Below are 15,726 nucleotides of genomic sequence, written 5' to 3'. Positions count from 1 at the left end.
TGTTAATGTGTGTTAATGTGTTAACGTTAATGGCTGCATCATTCCCCTCTAGAGATGACTGACTTCCGACAGTGGGTAAGACGATCGCATTTGCTGACAAAGTTATCTGAGACCCTATATATGTATTGTAAATTATTATTTTATTGATTGAAAAGTTGTATTTTTACCAGTTTCATTAATCATTATATAAAACATAAAATGACAGGTCGGGAGCCAGTTGTGTGGCACTAGAACATAGACTAAATTAATCAACATATATAAAGCGTAGTGAACAAATTTGTGAAAAAAATTTCAAGAGTAAGTTACTCATCCATGTGATTTCTGAGGACTTTTTGTAAAGAAAATTCTCAAGTGCAGTGGTGTAACCATGTAAACATTTTTAAGCAAAGGGCCTATGATTGTCAAGGCCCCTCCATAGAAAGATGTCTGCAAACGCACCAAATGACAGTATAATGTCCAAGATTTAGTCAAGACAATACCAGTTAGTCATGCTTTGCTTTCCTGGTTTGTTTTATCAGTAACTAGCCACTCCTGGTTAAGATCAGCACTTAGCCTGGTAACGTTTTGTCAGATGGACAATTCAACCTCATGGCTTAAGGTTTTGTTGATACGGCAGCCCTGTCAAATTCCGGTCAGTGTTGGTTTTAATCCTGTTATTTGAACCTCATGCAGAAACTGCACAGTTAATGTACAGTGAGGGGGAGGTGGAGCTGTGAGGAACTTTCCTGTGTCACCAGAGAAACAGAACTGTTTGGGATTTTGTAACACCACCAAAGGTTGTGTGCAAGGCTATGTGAAGTGGAAGTCCCTTAATTTACACAGCTCCTATAGTACTGTCTGCTTCTCTGCAGGATTGGTGAAATCACTGTGGAATACTGAAAGCAATTTTCAGTCCCTGGAGACTGGAAGAATGTCCAAAGCTGGAGAAAGTACGAAGGAGGGGATAAAGGAAAAAGATATATTGCAAAATAAGCAACTGCAAACATTTAATTTACATGTCTCAAATTAAGGTCTTCTTGGGGTTATGCGAATAGGAAACAAGATAAGGAAAGGAATTTCTATTGTATAGAGAAAAGTGAGGCAAGGGCTATGAATCCTAAAGATGGAAAAATACTTCTTGGACATTTAAGAGGGTGAGAGCAAGTATTTTCTTCTGCTTAATATATAATGCATCCCTTTCCATGAGCAGCTAGTAATAGATTTGGTGAAAGGGATTTGGCAAAAGAATAAACTACTTGGTGCTTATGATTAGAGGTTTAAGAAATTAAAGACACAGTGGGATTAGCAGGCAGGAATATTGTATTGATAGTGAGCATTGCCAAAATCTCATAAGGTTTCTACCAACTCTAACATATTTTACTTTGTGAATATAATCTTCTTAAAGCATTAATTCTGCCTTCCATGCTCTTCTTATTAATTTAGGTAGCTATTGCGAGAGCTCTCTGAATGTTTGCTGAATTCCCAAAAATGCAATTCACTCCATGGAAGCACTGTGCTAATAATGTTACATGCCCAGTGTTGGTGAAGTTTTGGCATAGAACATCTGCTATGCTTTCTGAAGCTTGACACCCACAGATCATCTGTTTCAGCAGACCCAGATTATCACTAGTAGAATTTTTAATAAGAACCCTATTACTGAGAAGCATCTCACATTGCCTCCTTTCTAGCTGGAAACTGAAAAAAAAGAAGTTGTTACTGCCTCTGACGTGTGGAAGAATACCATACTACTGTCATGTAGCATCAGGGTCACTAATTGTTGTGACATATTCTTGTAAACATTCAATGTATTTGCTTGTGTTTTCTGCTTAGAGTTATGGCAAATGAACACTACATCACAGAAGTTTGTTGTAAGGCCAAGACACAAAAGAAGTGAAAGGCAGGTATGTGCCAGTGTGCTTGTCTATAAGTAATATGCCATCAAGTTTGTTTTGTGTCTGCTGAATTAATTTGTCCAGATGGGTTCCTGCTGCTGCTGCTGGTGTGGGATGATGTCGTCGTATCAGTACAGCTATTAGAAAAACATGGACAAAAGGTTGTTCGGTTCTCTTGGACATTGCCTACCTGTAGAGTTAGAAAATTGTTAAACACTGCTGAATTACAAATAAAAAAGTAGCCAAAGTATTTTCTGTCATTTTGATTATAGAGTTTTATCAGAAACTCCCAATTAATGAAACATTTACAAGTATTTTTTATGTTGCAATGGTGACAAGTAGCTACTTTATCTCATTTGGCCTAGATTTAATATGGTTTAAACAGAGGTTCATTACCTGTTTATTAAAGTGGGGGAGCTGATAAGTGCAGATGTTTGTCTGTCCCCTGGAAAGATACCAGCAATTCTTTGCATTTTAGGAATGGAGCTCAAATAATGGTACAAGTCAAAACAGAGGCGAGTCAGGGGAGCTGAACAGTGCAGGGAAAAACAAGACACCGAGATCAGTGGGAGAGGAAGATGACTTTAACATTTCTAACTAATGCAAGCCTCTCAGAGGTGAAAGAAAAGTGAGAAATATATTGGAGAAATTCCAGAAGACATTTTTTAGGGTCTTACTTTATGTCAGCTTGTTTACTACCTTTCTATAAACTAGCTATTATTCTGCGTTTTTAAATCAAAATGATGAAATAACTCAGCTGGAGAACCCAGGAAACAAGGACAGCATGAAGAAGCACAGTCATTAATGTTTCTAAATGCAAAGTAAGCATAACACAGAGGTGAGTACTGCACTCACTGTGTGAATTGACCAGTGTGCAAATAAATAGTAGAATTGTTAGAGATTTTCCACGAAGAATGTAGGATGGATCCCTATCTCTGTGGAAGAAAAAAACAAACATTTATAGCTGATGCAAACCATTTTTAGAGATACAGGCCCCACTGAGGATTCTCTTTCTTTAAAGAAACGTAAACTTTGAATTAGGTTAAAAGGCTTGATTTCATTGTTTAAGGTCATATAAATGTCCTGGCAGAGATGAATTTTTTAAAATGATGCAACTAGGCACCAGAAGTTTCATTGATATCTAAGGGCAGAATTAAGACAATAGAAAAAACGTATGCGTAAGAAGTTTTGTTTCTGAAGCCATTTCTAGTTACCAGCTACCTTCTCTGCACCCTGTTAGATCTCTTACAGTTCTACTCTCTCCGTAGGTTCGTCAGATTCCACGTAAAGTTGAAGAGGAAACAAAATACATTGAGTTAATGATTGTAAATGATCATCTAATGGTAAGACTGACACATTTCAACATCTTACAGTTATTGACATCAAATTGTCTTAATTGATCCATAAAGGATGACAATAAACTATAATATATAGCCAGAATAAATTCAGTATGCCCTGAAGAGAAGAGGTGATGGTCTCATTAACCATTGATGAAGTTGCTCTGAATTATGGCAAGGTAATTTCACCAAGAATGAAACCAGGCCTAAGGATCAGAAAGAAGGGTCATAAGTCAAAGCCTTATGTCATATAGTAACTAATGTCAGTGTGACTTAAGCTGATGATTTTCTTTCTAGCTTTCTTGAGCACTTATCTTAGTTATAGCCACTCAGCAATCAATAATGTAATTATTGCAATTGTGCAGCAGCTGTTGACAATGAGGATGTTAATAGTATCTGGGTTTTTTTGATATGTCAAAATCAATATAGAGAAAATTATTTTGTTAATCTTGTATACTTTCTCTGGGAGAACATAAATAAGCTTTTTAATGTAGTGGAAAGAGACACAATAAAGGTTAGTGTATTAAAGAAAAAAACAGGCTCCTTCAAGTGGGAAAAGGCACAGATATATGTCAATGAAGATTATTAATAATTAATGAAAAGAATATAAAAGGAAATGGTGAATTCTTCACCACTTGCCGTCTTCAAATCCAGACAGTGTATTTCTGGAAGGTGTGGTGGTGTTAAACGCAAACATTAAAATTTGGTCTTGAAGTAACTGCATAAAGTTCAGAGACTGGTGGTGCACCTCTGATTGGTGACATTAGTTGATTTTATGGTCCTTTATGGCTTTAAAATCAAAATGTATCTATGCATTTTATGTACCCTTTCTGTAATGTACAGCTTCTCTCAAGCATTATGCAAACTGGCAAACATACACATCAGAGTGTAGAAGGAATGTTCCACTGTCTTTTTACAATGTACTTCTCCATCAGCTCAGTTTGGTGAGCATAGCAATAAATTATTGGATTAAAATGGCCAATACTGCATGCACACTGGTGTCATTGTGTTTGATCCTGAAGACCTGAAGCCACAATTTCCCTTTGGGACCTTATCTGTCTGGGCTGACTTCCCCCAGGGAAAATGTTTCCTAACTTTATTTAATTACAGCTACTGTGAGAGTCAGTCCATTTCAGAGTTTATTCTCAGAAGCAAAAGCCAGTGAACATCCGTGATCGAAGAAGCCCAATAATTTCCTCTCAGTAGAAGGAAGTGTTGTGTGCTCTGGGGTCCTCCCTGTCCCCTCGCCCTGGGCTAGCTCGCCTCTGTATTTGGATTACTCTGGATGGGCATAGTAGATTCGACACTCTATGTACACTCAGCGTGGGGTGACACCCCGCAGAGTCAGAGCTGTTTTCACCGTTTGACCTCCTCAGGCACTCCCCCAGGGAGGGATGAACCTCCCGCTTCTTCCTCCGGTCCACGGAGCCACATCCTGCCAGCCCCTGGGCCGCTCGCCACTGCCCTCCTGTCTCTCCCTTGACTGGTCATCCAACCATTGCTTCCATTCAGGGAATAAAGCTTTTAAAACTCAAATGTGGAAATAGGCTTATAAATTACTGTACTGAGACCATTTCTGTGTGATTCTTAGAGAAGCTGGAGGCCTAAATTTGGAGGTTTTATTTGCAAATAGACACTTGAGTAGTATACTTATTTCCCTTAATTCCTGTGCTTCATTTTCCATTTTTTTGTAGCTTTTTCATTTATTCTTTCTATCATTTTTACCTTCACAGTCCTGTCCTTCTGTGTTTGTGTTGTTTTGTTTTGTTTTCTGTAAGTGTAACTTCCTCAAATTCGGTGGTTTTCCTTCCATTCCTGTTTGAAAGCATGCCTTTCCTACCTCCTAGCTGCTGGGTACTTCTTGCCCATCCTAACATCCTAACTTCCAGAAAATATGAAAACTTTCATTCCCAAATCAAGCATAATGGGGCACAAGATGGATAAACATTTCTGAAAATCCTGTCCCTTTTGTCTTAAGTTCCCCTAAGATACTTGTGACTTTCATGCCCACGATGCTCATTTATATTTGTTTTTACTCCAGACAGGAGTACCTAGAGTAGCTATCTTCAGTAGCATCTTCATAGCACTGTATTACAGATTACAGTAAAGGTGCCATTGCAGTCTGATTGCTAAAGTGATTTGAACCAGTTACTGTGGCATTATGGAGTGTGAAATTGTACATGAAGAAATCCAGAAGACAGCTTAAGAGAAAGAACTGAAAAAAAAAAAAAAAGTCTGATAGATTAAAAAACATGAATGCAGGCACTCTTGGGGTAACACCCCTAAAAAAGTCTCGACTACGGAAATTGTGTTGCTAATTTCTATATTTGCATTTGGAATTAACTTTAAAATTGCCAATAATAAAGATAATGAAGAGAGTAACAACATGTTCCTGTTCCTATAGGATTTTTCAGTTAAGATCTTAAAGTACTTTGCAAAGAGAAATGAATAAATCCTCACCACAGCTGTTGTATATCAGTGATGTGCTTTTCTGAGCAATTTTCTACTGTCACTTATTAGCATTACATTTCAGAATAGGAGACCAAACCTTGCACAGGGATTTTGCTGTTGATGTAATTACTTTTTACTTCATAATTTTTGGAAATAGAGCTTATTTTTCTGAAGTCTGTCTATGTAACTTGTCTGTGTTTGTTTCACAGTGTAAAAAGCACCGCTTGTCCGTCGGCCATACAAACAGCTATGCTAAATCCGTTGTGAACATGGCAGATTTAGTAAGTATCACTCAACTAAATGTTCTTTTGCGTGTGAGATGAGTCACATGATTCTCCTACCAAGAGATGCAGTTGTCAGTTCATGGTATACCTTATAATAACATATCTGAAAATCACAAATTTTCAGCTAGAACCACAGTCAGCCACCTTTGTCTCACATAAAGCATTAGAGATCGTTTGTGGCTTCAGACGTTTAAGTATCCCGCTTTATCCATCCCTTGAGCCTGAGTTTTAAAGAGCGTTTTATATATGACAATTTTTAACACAGAGTCCCTGTGTTGACAGTCTGAAACACAGAAGACAATCAGAGATTAGAATGCACTAAAATTACTTTAGAAAAAGCACATTTAAGTAAATGAGTTAGAATAGGGACATACAGGTGAATCATGTGGATTATATTTGTGGTGCTAAAATCAGATGAGCTGCTGACTTTTGCACCTGACCTCAGAAGAGTATTACTAGTAAAAGAAAAATGTGATTCCCATTCTTGAAAGTGTTTGATGTGGAGTATTACCCCCAGCTGTTTTCATGATTCAGCCAACGTAAGGTTAAATACTCCCGTAGATGTGTATAATAGTGAAAACTGGTTTTATAGATCACTGTTTGGTGTAAGAGACCCCTCGTATGTGAGGGGTCATATGGGGTGAGCTGGACTTTATAAAAGACCCATTAATTCCAAATCTTTGAACTATTTGGAATAGTTCTGTAGTAACTTTTAAAAAATCCCATCTCCCTTCTATGTACCTCTGCCTGTGTAAGACCCGCAAAGGATCTTTTTGCAGGCTCAGAGTGCCAGTTGAAGAATTAGGCCTAATATTTACTTGGTTTCAAGTTTGTTTGTTGGTTTTAAGGGAGATAAAATCACCTGGGAGAACCTAAAGTGTGCTGCAACAAGCTGTTTAGTTATGTAAAAATGCAAACTATTACAAAAAAGGGGTAAAGCTAGCTCACCTTTATTCTATTTGACATAATATATTTGTTCATTCTGTTAATGTACTAGATATATAAAGAACAACTTAACACCAGGATAGTATTGGTTGCCATGGAAACCTGGGCTACTGATAACAAGTTCACCATATCTGAAAACCCCTTGGTGACCCTACGTGAGTTTATGAAATATAGGAGGGATTTTATCAGAGAGAAAAGTGACGCAGTTCACCTTTTTTCGTACGTAACCTCGTGTGATGTTTTATTACTGGGTTTTTTCTTTCCTTGGGGGTTGCTTATCACAAGTGGCTGATGCATCTCCTTTCTGTTGTGTGTGTAATCCACAATAATTCAGAAAATAATGTTTCTGATGGGGAGGTGGGAAAAAGTTAATGCACAAACTGACTGCCAGTGCAACTAGAGGTTTGACTCTCAGTTTTAACATACTAAGCCTGAGCTGCATGTGTTGTAATCCTTAATTATTCTATGCAATTACCTACTCTGCAAGCGCAGCTGCTTGGAAGGTGATGCATGGTTCCACCTCAGAGGTTGGCTTCTTCGGCAGTAGAGCATGGACAGCCCTGCTGTATTATTTAAAAGCAGAACACTGGTTTTGAAACCAGTGCAGTTTCCTGCTTAAAAAGCACTATGGCCTGCTTTACTTCATTTCATGACCTGCATGCTGCAGGGTTACTGGAGTGTTTCAGTTCCTTGAAACAGTTCGTTCTCCAGAGAGATATGTGCTATAAGAAGAATAAGCTGGGAGGAATGTTATTTTCTCTAAACCTCTTAATTGTTTTGAAAATAAGATCGATATAACAAAATATATCTACAAAAATAGAGGAGAGATTAATGGCTGAGATTTTTGATCCATATGGCACAGGCCAGATGAATTGTTTTGTTGGAGTCCTTATCCCTCTCTGCTAACTGTTGTAGGAGCCTATATGAATAAACCTAACCTAAACACCTCACTTTCACATGACTTTGGTAGGGTGCCAGGATACCCAACACCAACAGCCACCCTCAGAATTTTTGCACATGCTTAATTCTTGTCATTGATTTCTGCCTTGAAGAGAGCTAGTAAGATCTGCAAGTGGTCCTTGCAGATTTTGGGTTCTCTGTGTCTCAATTATTCATCTGTAAAACGGGAATTGGGTTTTCTCACATCCTTCATGTATCTTCTTTGGTGATATTATAAGGTCTTTGAGGGAAGTCTTGTTCTTCTTAATGTTTGTGGATTGGCTAGGACAAAGAGGATGCTGTGTACCCTGACTGGGACTCTGTACCACTGTGATGCAAATTCCAGTGCTGTCTGTAACACTACCACTGATATGGGAGGTCTTGCATTCATAGACTGCTTAGAAGTATCAGTTTCTGAAATTGTGTCTGTGAGTAAGACACGGCCAAGTTGGGAGGTGAGGTTGACTGGTGTGATGGTACACTGGTTACAAATGAATTTCCACGTTCAGCACGGTTAGCTGAGTTATTGTATTGTTCCTTGTTGTTTTTCAGTTTGCCTTTGAAAAAAACAATTTGGTGGAGCTCAGGTGGATCAGTACTCTGAAGTGGAACAGATTATATTTTGTCTACCGTAACTGGCAGTCACCTGTGCTGACGTGGTCAGCACCAAAGAGGTGATTAGATTTAGCCTTAGAGTGCATCTGTCCTCTGGACGAGATCAGCTGCAGTTCCAGGGAGTTTTCACCTACCTCTGCCTCAGGGAGCCACTAACGCGTCTCCATTTGAGTTTTCCACATCAGCATTGCCCAACCAGACACGTGTCTTTTTACTAGTCCCCCATGCACTGCCAACGTACTGCCTTCTCCTGCGCTGTCTGGAACATGTGCCAGCGGAGGTCACTTACTGCAGCAGTGTGTCAGCGAACAAAAGGCTGGTAAAAAATGGCAAAATAGTCCCCATATTCTTATGCTTTCTTATGTTAGGTAGTCTGAGAAGGAGGAGGGAAGATGGTATAACTTTTCTGGAGATGATTGGTCATGAGAGGTTTGTGAGTGGTTATCTGTTTTCCCCATTTTGTTTTTGCATAGTTTGCAGTGTAGAGGTGGCAACCAGCATCTGCAAATGCCAGTTTCTCATTTGGAAATCAGAAGGGTGAATACTGGGGTTGGTAGGTACAAAACTCATGGGCTGAGCAGGGTAAACTTTATTTTCCTTTTTTTTTTTTTTCCTGTCAAAGGGGGAGCCGATTTCAGAGCAGTCGGAGCGGTGTAGCCCACACTGGTGGAATCTGCTCCTTGCTTAAAGGCGGAGGTGTGAATGAGGTAGGTGGGGTATGAGCAAAAAGCGGTGGAAATTTATCTGCACAGAATTTATCAGCACAGACATGTTCCTCAAATATCTTGCTGCTGCTTTGCTGATCCAGGGGTTTAGTGCAGCTCTACAGAAGGGATGTCTCAATGGAGAGTGATGAGCAAATAAAATCAGATATGGATTCAAATACACTTTTCAGCAGATTCTGCAATACCCCGTCATTCATACTTGCAGCAACAATGGCAAGAAAGAAACAGGCTTTCTCTTACTTAACTTATCCATAAGCCAGTGTTTAGTTTTCCTCACTTGTCCATTATCTAGCTGCTCTGAAGTAAGAATCTAACATCGTGCATCTGATTTTGCCTTTCATTGCTTTGAAATGAGAAAAGCTTCACTTGTATCTGAGGTACCTGTGCACAACTGATTACTCTTTCTACCTTGCTTGTTTCTTTCAGTTTGGAAAGCCAGACCTAATGGCAGTTACCCTGGCACAGACCTTGGCCCAAAACATTGGCATTTTCTCAGACAGAAGAAAGCTTCTCAGTGGTAAGTTTGTTTGTTTTTCATTCTCTCTCAAGAGAAAATCTTAAATGGTGGAGGATTTTATCAGTGTCTCTCTGATAGGTGTTTTTTGCCCATGTTTCTAACAGTGTTGGAATATTTTAATTTTCTACTTCCATATTATGTGAAATCCCAGGACATGGAGAACAATAGGTGATTAAAATAATAATATAGTTTTGAAGTTTGCTGATGACACCAAGCTGGGAGGAGTGGCTGACACGCCAGAAGGCTGTGTTGCCATCCAGCGAGGCCTGGACAGGCTGGAGAGTTGGGTGGGGAAAAAATTAATGAAATATAACAAGGGCAAGTGTAGAGTCTTGCATCTGGGCAGGAACAACCCCAGGTTCCAGTATAAGTTGGGGAATGACCTATTAGAGAGCAGTGTAGGGGAAAGGGACCTGGGGGTCCTGGTGGACAGCAGGATGACCATGAGCCAGCACTGTGCCCTTGTGGTCAGGAAGGCCAATGGCATCCTGGGATGTATTAGAAGGGAGGTGGTTAGTAGGTTGAGAGAGGTTCTCCTTCCCCTTTACTCTGCCCTGGTGAGACCACATCTGGAATATTGTGTCCAGTTCTGGGCCCCTCAGTTCCAGAAGGACAGGGAACTGCTGGAGAGAGTCCAGCGCAGGGCAATGAAGATGATTAAGGGAGTGGAGCATCTCCCTTACGAGGAAAGGCTGAGGGAGTTGTGTCTCTTTAGCTTGGAGGAGATTGAGGGGTGACCTTATTAATGTTTACAAATATATAAAGGGTGAGTGTGACGAGGATGGAGCCAGGCTCTTCTCGGTAACAACCAACAAGGGGTAATGGGTTCAAACTGGAACACAAGAGGTTCCACTTAAATTTGAGAAGAAACTTCTTCTCAGTGAGGGTAACAGAACACTGGAACAGGCTGCCCAGGGAGGTTGTGGAGTCTCCTACTCTGGAGACATTCAAAACCCGCCTGGACACATTCCTGTGTAACCTCATCTAGGTGCTCCTGCTCCGGCAGGGGGATTGGACTAGATGATCTTTTGAGGTCCCTTCCAATCCCTAACATTCTGTGATTCTGTAAACAGTTCAGTATTGAAGTGCTTAGTTATTGGGTCATGCATACTTGTGTGGCTTACGTTCTGTTAAAAAAAAAAAAAAAATTAGTATATTGAGTAATCAAACACTGCTTAGGTGAACATTGTTTTCAGGCATTGTAAAGACAGTATCAACTGCAGAGATACATCTGCCCTTAAAGGTTTTTGCAGTTTATGTGATTTTGTTTTGAAAAATGTAGGGTGGGCTCTCTATGCTAGCAACATGTTCAGTATTCATTTTCCAGCTACATATTAGTAACTTGACATAGGGGCAGGGTAAAAGTGAAAATGGTAATGGTGGTGGTGGTTCCGTTTCTTATGGCTGAGCAGAGGTGCAGGACATGGTTTTGGTGGGAGCGGGGAGAATGCAACTGTTGGACAGAGCCTTGTTTCCTTTTGAATTGTACTTTAAAATGGAAGCAATCAGCTTGTGTTCATATATTACAGTAAGACAAATTGGATTAAGATAAAAGTATATATACAGAAGCGGACACCAGTCACCATTTAGAAAGCGGAGGGCTGAGAGCAGAGCCAGGCAATGCCCGGCAGCCTGGCAGGGCAGCGGGAGAGCCGCGCGGGGAGGGGAGGGAGAGCAGAGGGATCGGTACAGCTGGATCCTGCTGTACTACCTTGTGCTTACAGACTGTATTATGCATTTTTGTATGCTTTTTTTTTCCCAGGTGAAGATTTCTGTAGTCACATTAGCGTAGCAGTAGAAGAGAACTAAAAAACTAGAAGAAGGCTTAAAATGATTCTTTTTTTTTCCCTCTGAAAATCTGGAAATCAAATATCATGACACAGGAGAAGGCAGGAGAGCTGACTCATTACTGACAAGTGGTGGAGGCTGATGCTGCAGTTACCCCTAACTTCTCTTTAAGAGAAGGAAAGAAAAAAAAAAGACATATCTTCAGAGTTCAGGATTGCATAAAATCATAGTTTTTGAAATAAAGGGTTCAGCAGGCACTGATATACTTAAACTATGGTGTGTAATAAACCAGCAAATTATTATTTTCAACTTGTATTTAAATATGAAATGGAATTGACTACAGTATACTTTTTGTAATAAGAAATGTATTATTTGAATTTCCACAAACTGAGATATAATTTTTTTTCTTGTTGTCAGGTGAGTGTAAGTGTGAGGACACATGGTCTGGATGCATAATGGGAGACACGGGGTAAGGCATTTTGCTAGAGAAAAGTCATGTCCTTCACGCAATGACATAAAGGAAAAATGTGAAAATGTTTGCCTTTTGTGGTTAGCAGAATATTTTCTGTGAATGATTTTTCAGAAAAGACACTCTCAGAGAAATGTGAGAATAAGTGAGTTAATGAGAGGACATGTGGGGGTTTTTGGTGACCGCTGGTTTAACTCACAAAGCACAGGGCTCAGCAGCCAAGCCAGGTTGCTGCAAGGAACCAGAAGCATGTTTAGCTTCATTTCTCTTGCAAGTGTGCTGTTGATTTGTGGGAACAGACAATGACACATCTTAATTCTTCAAATCCTATTATCAAATTTCTTACGTATGTCTCCTTTTCAGTGTTTCTGTTGGAATCTTTCACCTATGTCTATCATTTGTTATCCCCTAGTTTGTATGATAAAGTTAGAAAAGCTGTTCCCGTTGGAGACTGAGTATGCTTATATCCACATGTAATGTCACTGGAGAGATTTTATCTAAGGACTAGTGAATCAACACATTTTTGCTGCTAGATGAAATCTGAAGCTTTTTAACAAATGCATTCAGATCCTAATTCTTCATATTACAGGCTTGTCTTTTGTCATGTGTATGATTTAAATGGTAGTCTAGTTTTAGATATACAGTACTCTAAATGTTTAAATTAATTTTAAACTGACCTGCAAATTTTCACAATAACTTTGTTCAAAACAATTTTGAACAAAAAACAATATTTCATTCAAAGCTCTTTGGAAGTGTGAATGTGTGCCTTTTTCACTTTGTCTACCTAAAAACATAATAGGTATGATTTTTCTGATTTTTAGTATGTTAAAAAGCCCATCTGAGAAGCATTCTTGATTCTTGAAAAAGTGATTCCTTATCTAATGGTCTTTAAATTCTTTATCTGAAGTCTAAACCTTTCAAATAATTAGATATACAAAAAAGCTTGTATTTATCTAGCTTATTGATGAAGATTGATGAATCCCACATTCTCTGTTAGTATTTTTTATCCAGTGATGAGCTAATACAGGAAAACCCTTGAGACTTGAAGTGTAAGTACTTTTATGACTAAGGACCTAAATAAAAAGATCACTTAAGTTACTTTGGGAAAAATTATTTCCCTGTGGAAAGGATCCATGGAAGGTTTCTCTGCATCCCATTGTTTTTGGGTAGTGTGCTGTGCCTCAGGTGGGCATTCTGTACTTGAATGAAATTCATTCAGGGGAACACATGAGAGAGAGAAGCCGAAATGTTAACTGATGTTTGTTAGAAGCATGTTTTAAAATGGCATAATTCTATTATATAAAATTTCTGGGGGCCAGGAGAGCGATTTCATGTAAGGGGGAAATGAAACATGAGAAATCTTTGTCTCCTGTTGTGTGTGCGGGAAGAAATAAAAGTATTTCTGAGATCAGGCCCATTAGTGGAACAGGGAATGTTTGTGAGAACTACACACTGTGTAATAAGATTTATGGTATTTTGCATGAAATCACTTAGTGAAATGTTTTAGACCTCTTGCATTCCATGAGCTCTGTGTAATTGTTGAAATTCTTTGTCACTTACTAAAATTATTTACAAATTGGTGTTACGAGCAGATAGTCACTCTGATTCCGAGCAGTGTGTTTTTGTACTTTTTCTGAAATATAACATTATATTTCACCTCTTATTTAAAAAATAAGTAAATATAGTATAAAAAGCACTATAGAAAGTAATCCTGCTATCTCTTTTCTGTGCAGGTATTATCTTCCAAGCAAGTTCTCCAAGTGTGATATTGAAGAGTATCATGAATTTTTAAACAATGGAGGCGGAGCCTGCCTTTTCAATAAACCAACCAAAGTAAGCATTACCTTATTATTGAGTGTTATTTCTATTCTTTTTCTAATTTAGATAAAACCAAGAAGAATGAAAATTATAATGTGGGGGAAAAAAACCCCACACCTATAACTTTGCTATTTCTGGTTCTCTCTAAGTTTTCTGGTCACATGTATGTCAATGTAGCTGATTTTAGTTCATAGGAAATTATATTTAAATAAATTTGTAATGTATGGTTTCATGTCCTGCAGAGTTCCAACAGACTTTGATCTAGAACCATCCCTCATGCAATTTGTTCTGAATATTCTAAATATAGTATGTTGCTGAATTTATTTGCTGAGGTCTCAAGTGTCTTGGTAAACTTTTGCACAGCTTGAATTCTAATTTGTTTTGAACTGATGTCTGTTGGTACATATCTCTGGAAGTTGTTCCTTTTATTTCACATCTGTCCCAAAATGAAGACACAGCTCCCAGAGCCTCTGCAGGGGATGCATGGCCATGCAGCCCTGTGGCTTTGCAGGCAGCAGCGGTTACCTGGGGTTGTGGAATTCTCCCTGGTGGAGAAAGCCGAGTTTTTACAGTGGCTTTCAGAACAGAGTTTGAAAACTGGGACTAGTTTTTCTAATGCTGGAAGAGACAGATCAAGGGAGAAAGGCCCAAGGAGTAGGGGACAGACACTGGGAGATCCCATTGCTGCTGGGCGCCCATCACGCTCCTCATTGCCCAGGTGCTGCCCACAAGGTCTCCATCACAATCACCAGGGTCTGTCATCCCCTGAACCGCATGTCCTGGGGGAGAAACATCTGGTGAGAAGTGCTCAGATCATGTTAGCCCTGTGTTAGCTCCTTCCAGGCCAGCGCGTGTGGCTGGGCACAGCCCTGCCTTGTGTTGGGTAGTCCCCCATTTGGGGAAGGTTGGTGAATTTCTACTGGCCCCTGGTCCTCTGTGCCCCTGTACCTCATCTCATTAGCAGAGTACGTCACTCCCCTGAAGGCTTGGGGGTGGGAGAGCTACAAAGGTATCGGGACCCACTTGAATGACTGGCCCATACACTCTGAATTTTCCTCTAAAGAACAAAATCAGGAGAAGTGGGAATATCTCTTGAGATAGTATTCCTTTTTTCTTTGCTTGTCTTGCCTCAGTTTTGGCCTGCTAAACAAGTATATTCACATGCAGGAAGACTAAGAGATGCAAATAAAGATTTGAAGATATGAAATGATGTACTGAGAAATTTGAGGGAAATAAATACAAAACTGGACTAAAGAAACTCCAGCCAAGATGCAGGTGCTTCTGTAATGGAGGATTTGCAGCAGGGTTTCAGAATATTCCTGCTCCGCTTATTGAAGGATGTTTTAAAGTAATCAGGATAATGATCTTGACTCATTTCTCTATGTAATTAATGTTCTACTCAGTGTCTGTCTTTCAACAAGCAGAGGAAAGAGACTAAGGCAGAAAGACAGTCCAATGTGGAAAAAAGAGTTGATCGCTGAGATGGTCACAGATGTAAAAGGAAAAAATCAATCCTGTAGTGATGCAGGTTCCTCCTGGAGTGGCTGAGAAGTGCATCTTCTGACAGCCACAGAATTTCAATTAATATTAGAGAGAGGTAGACAAGGCAGCAAATCTGGATAAGCTGTCTGCGTATCTCTCAAAGATCTCCTTTCATGAAAGAATGTATCACTTAAAGTGGAAAGAACTGTAATTCAATAAGAAGATGTAAAATTTCCCATCCTTTAAAATGCATTTGCATTTTAGAAGTCTGCTTTTTCTCCATCTCATTAAAGGTGGAGAGAAACATTGGTGGTTTTATTTCTTTGCTGAGTGGATTCTTTCCATAGTGTAATGTGTCTTACTTGGGCTTGTTTTAGCAATTAAGTTCATTTACACATCTGTCACTTGGAAAAAGAACCCAACAGTTACTCTCATCCCAGTTTAGATTTGCAGCATTTACAATTTTTTCTAATGGCATATGGAAA

The 15,726-nt window shown here is 39.3% G+C and overlaps 1 protein-coding gene across 1 annotated transcript in view; it reads left to right on the top strand.

Moving 5' to 3' along the window:
- ADAM22 (ADAM metallopeptidase domain 22) overlaps nt 1–15,726 on the top strand; it is a 130,249-nt gene that overhangs the window by 80,743 nt on the left and 33,780 nt on the right. Inside the window, exons 8-15 of the mRNA XM_082044935.1 lie at nt 1,810–1,880; nt 3,140–3,214; nt 5,869–5,940; nt 6,941–7,107; nt 9,065–9,149; nt 9,594–9,684; nt 11,890–11,941; nt 13,675–13,774. Coding sequence (XP_081901061.1) covers nt 1,810–1,880; nt 3,140–3,214; nt 5,869–5,940; nt 6,941–7,107; nt 9,065–9,149; nt 9,594–9,684; nt 11,890–11,941; nt 13,675–13,774 — 713 coding nt within the window. The remainder of the gene's footprint in view (nt 1–1,809; nt 1,881–3,139; nt 3,215–5,868; nt 5,941–6,940; nt 7,108–9,064; nt 9,150–9,593; nt 9,685–11,889; nt 11,942–13,674; nt 13,775–15,726) is intronic.

Source organism: Streptopelia decaocto (genome assembly GCF_964273445.1).
Source record: "Streptopelia decaocto genome assembly, chromosome: 2".
Classification (NCBI taxonomy): Eukaryota; Metazoa; Chordata; class Aves; order Columbiformes; family Columbidae; genus Streptopelia; species Streptopelia decaocto.
This window is presented reverse-complemented; position numbering and strand designations above follow the sequence as displayed.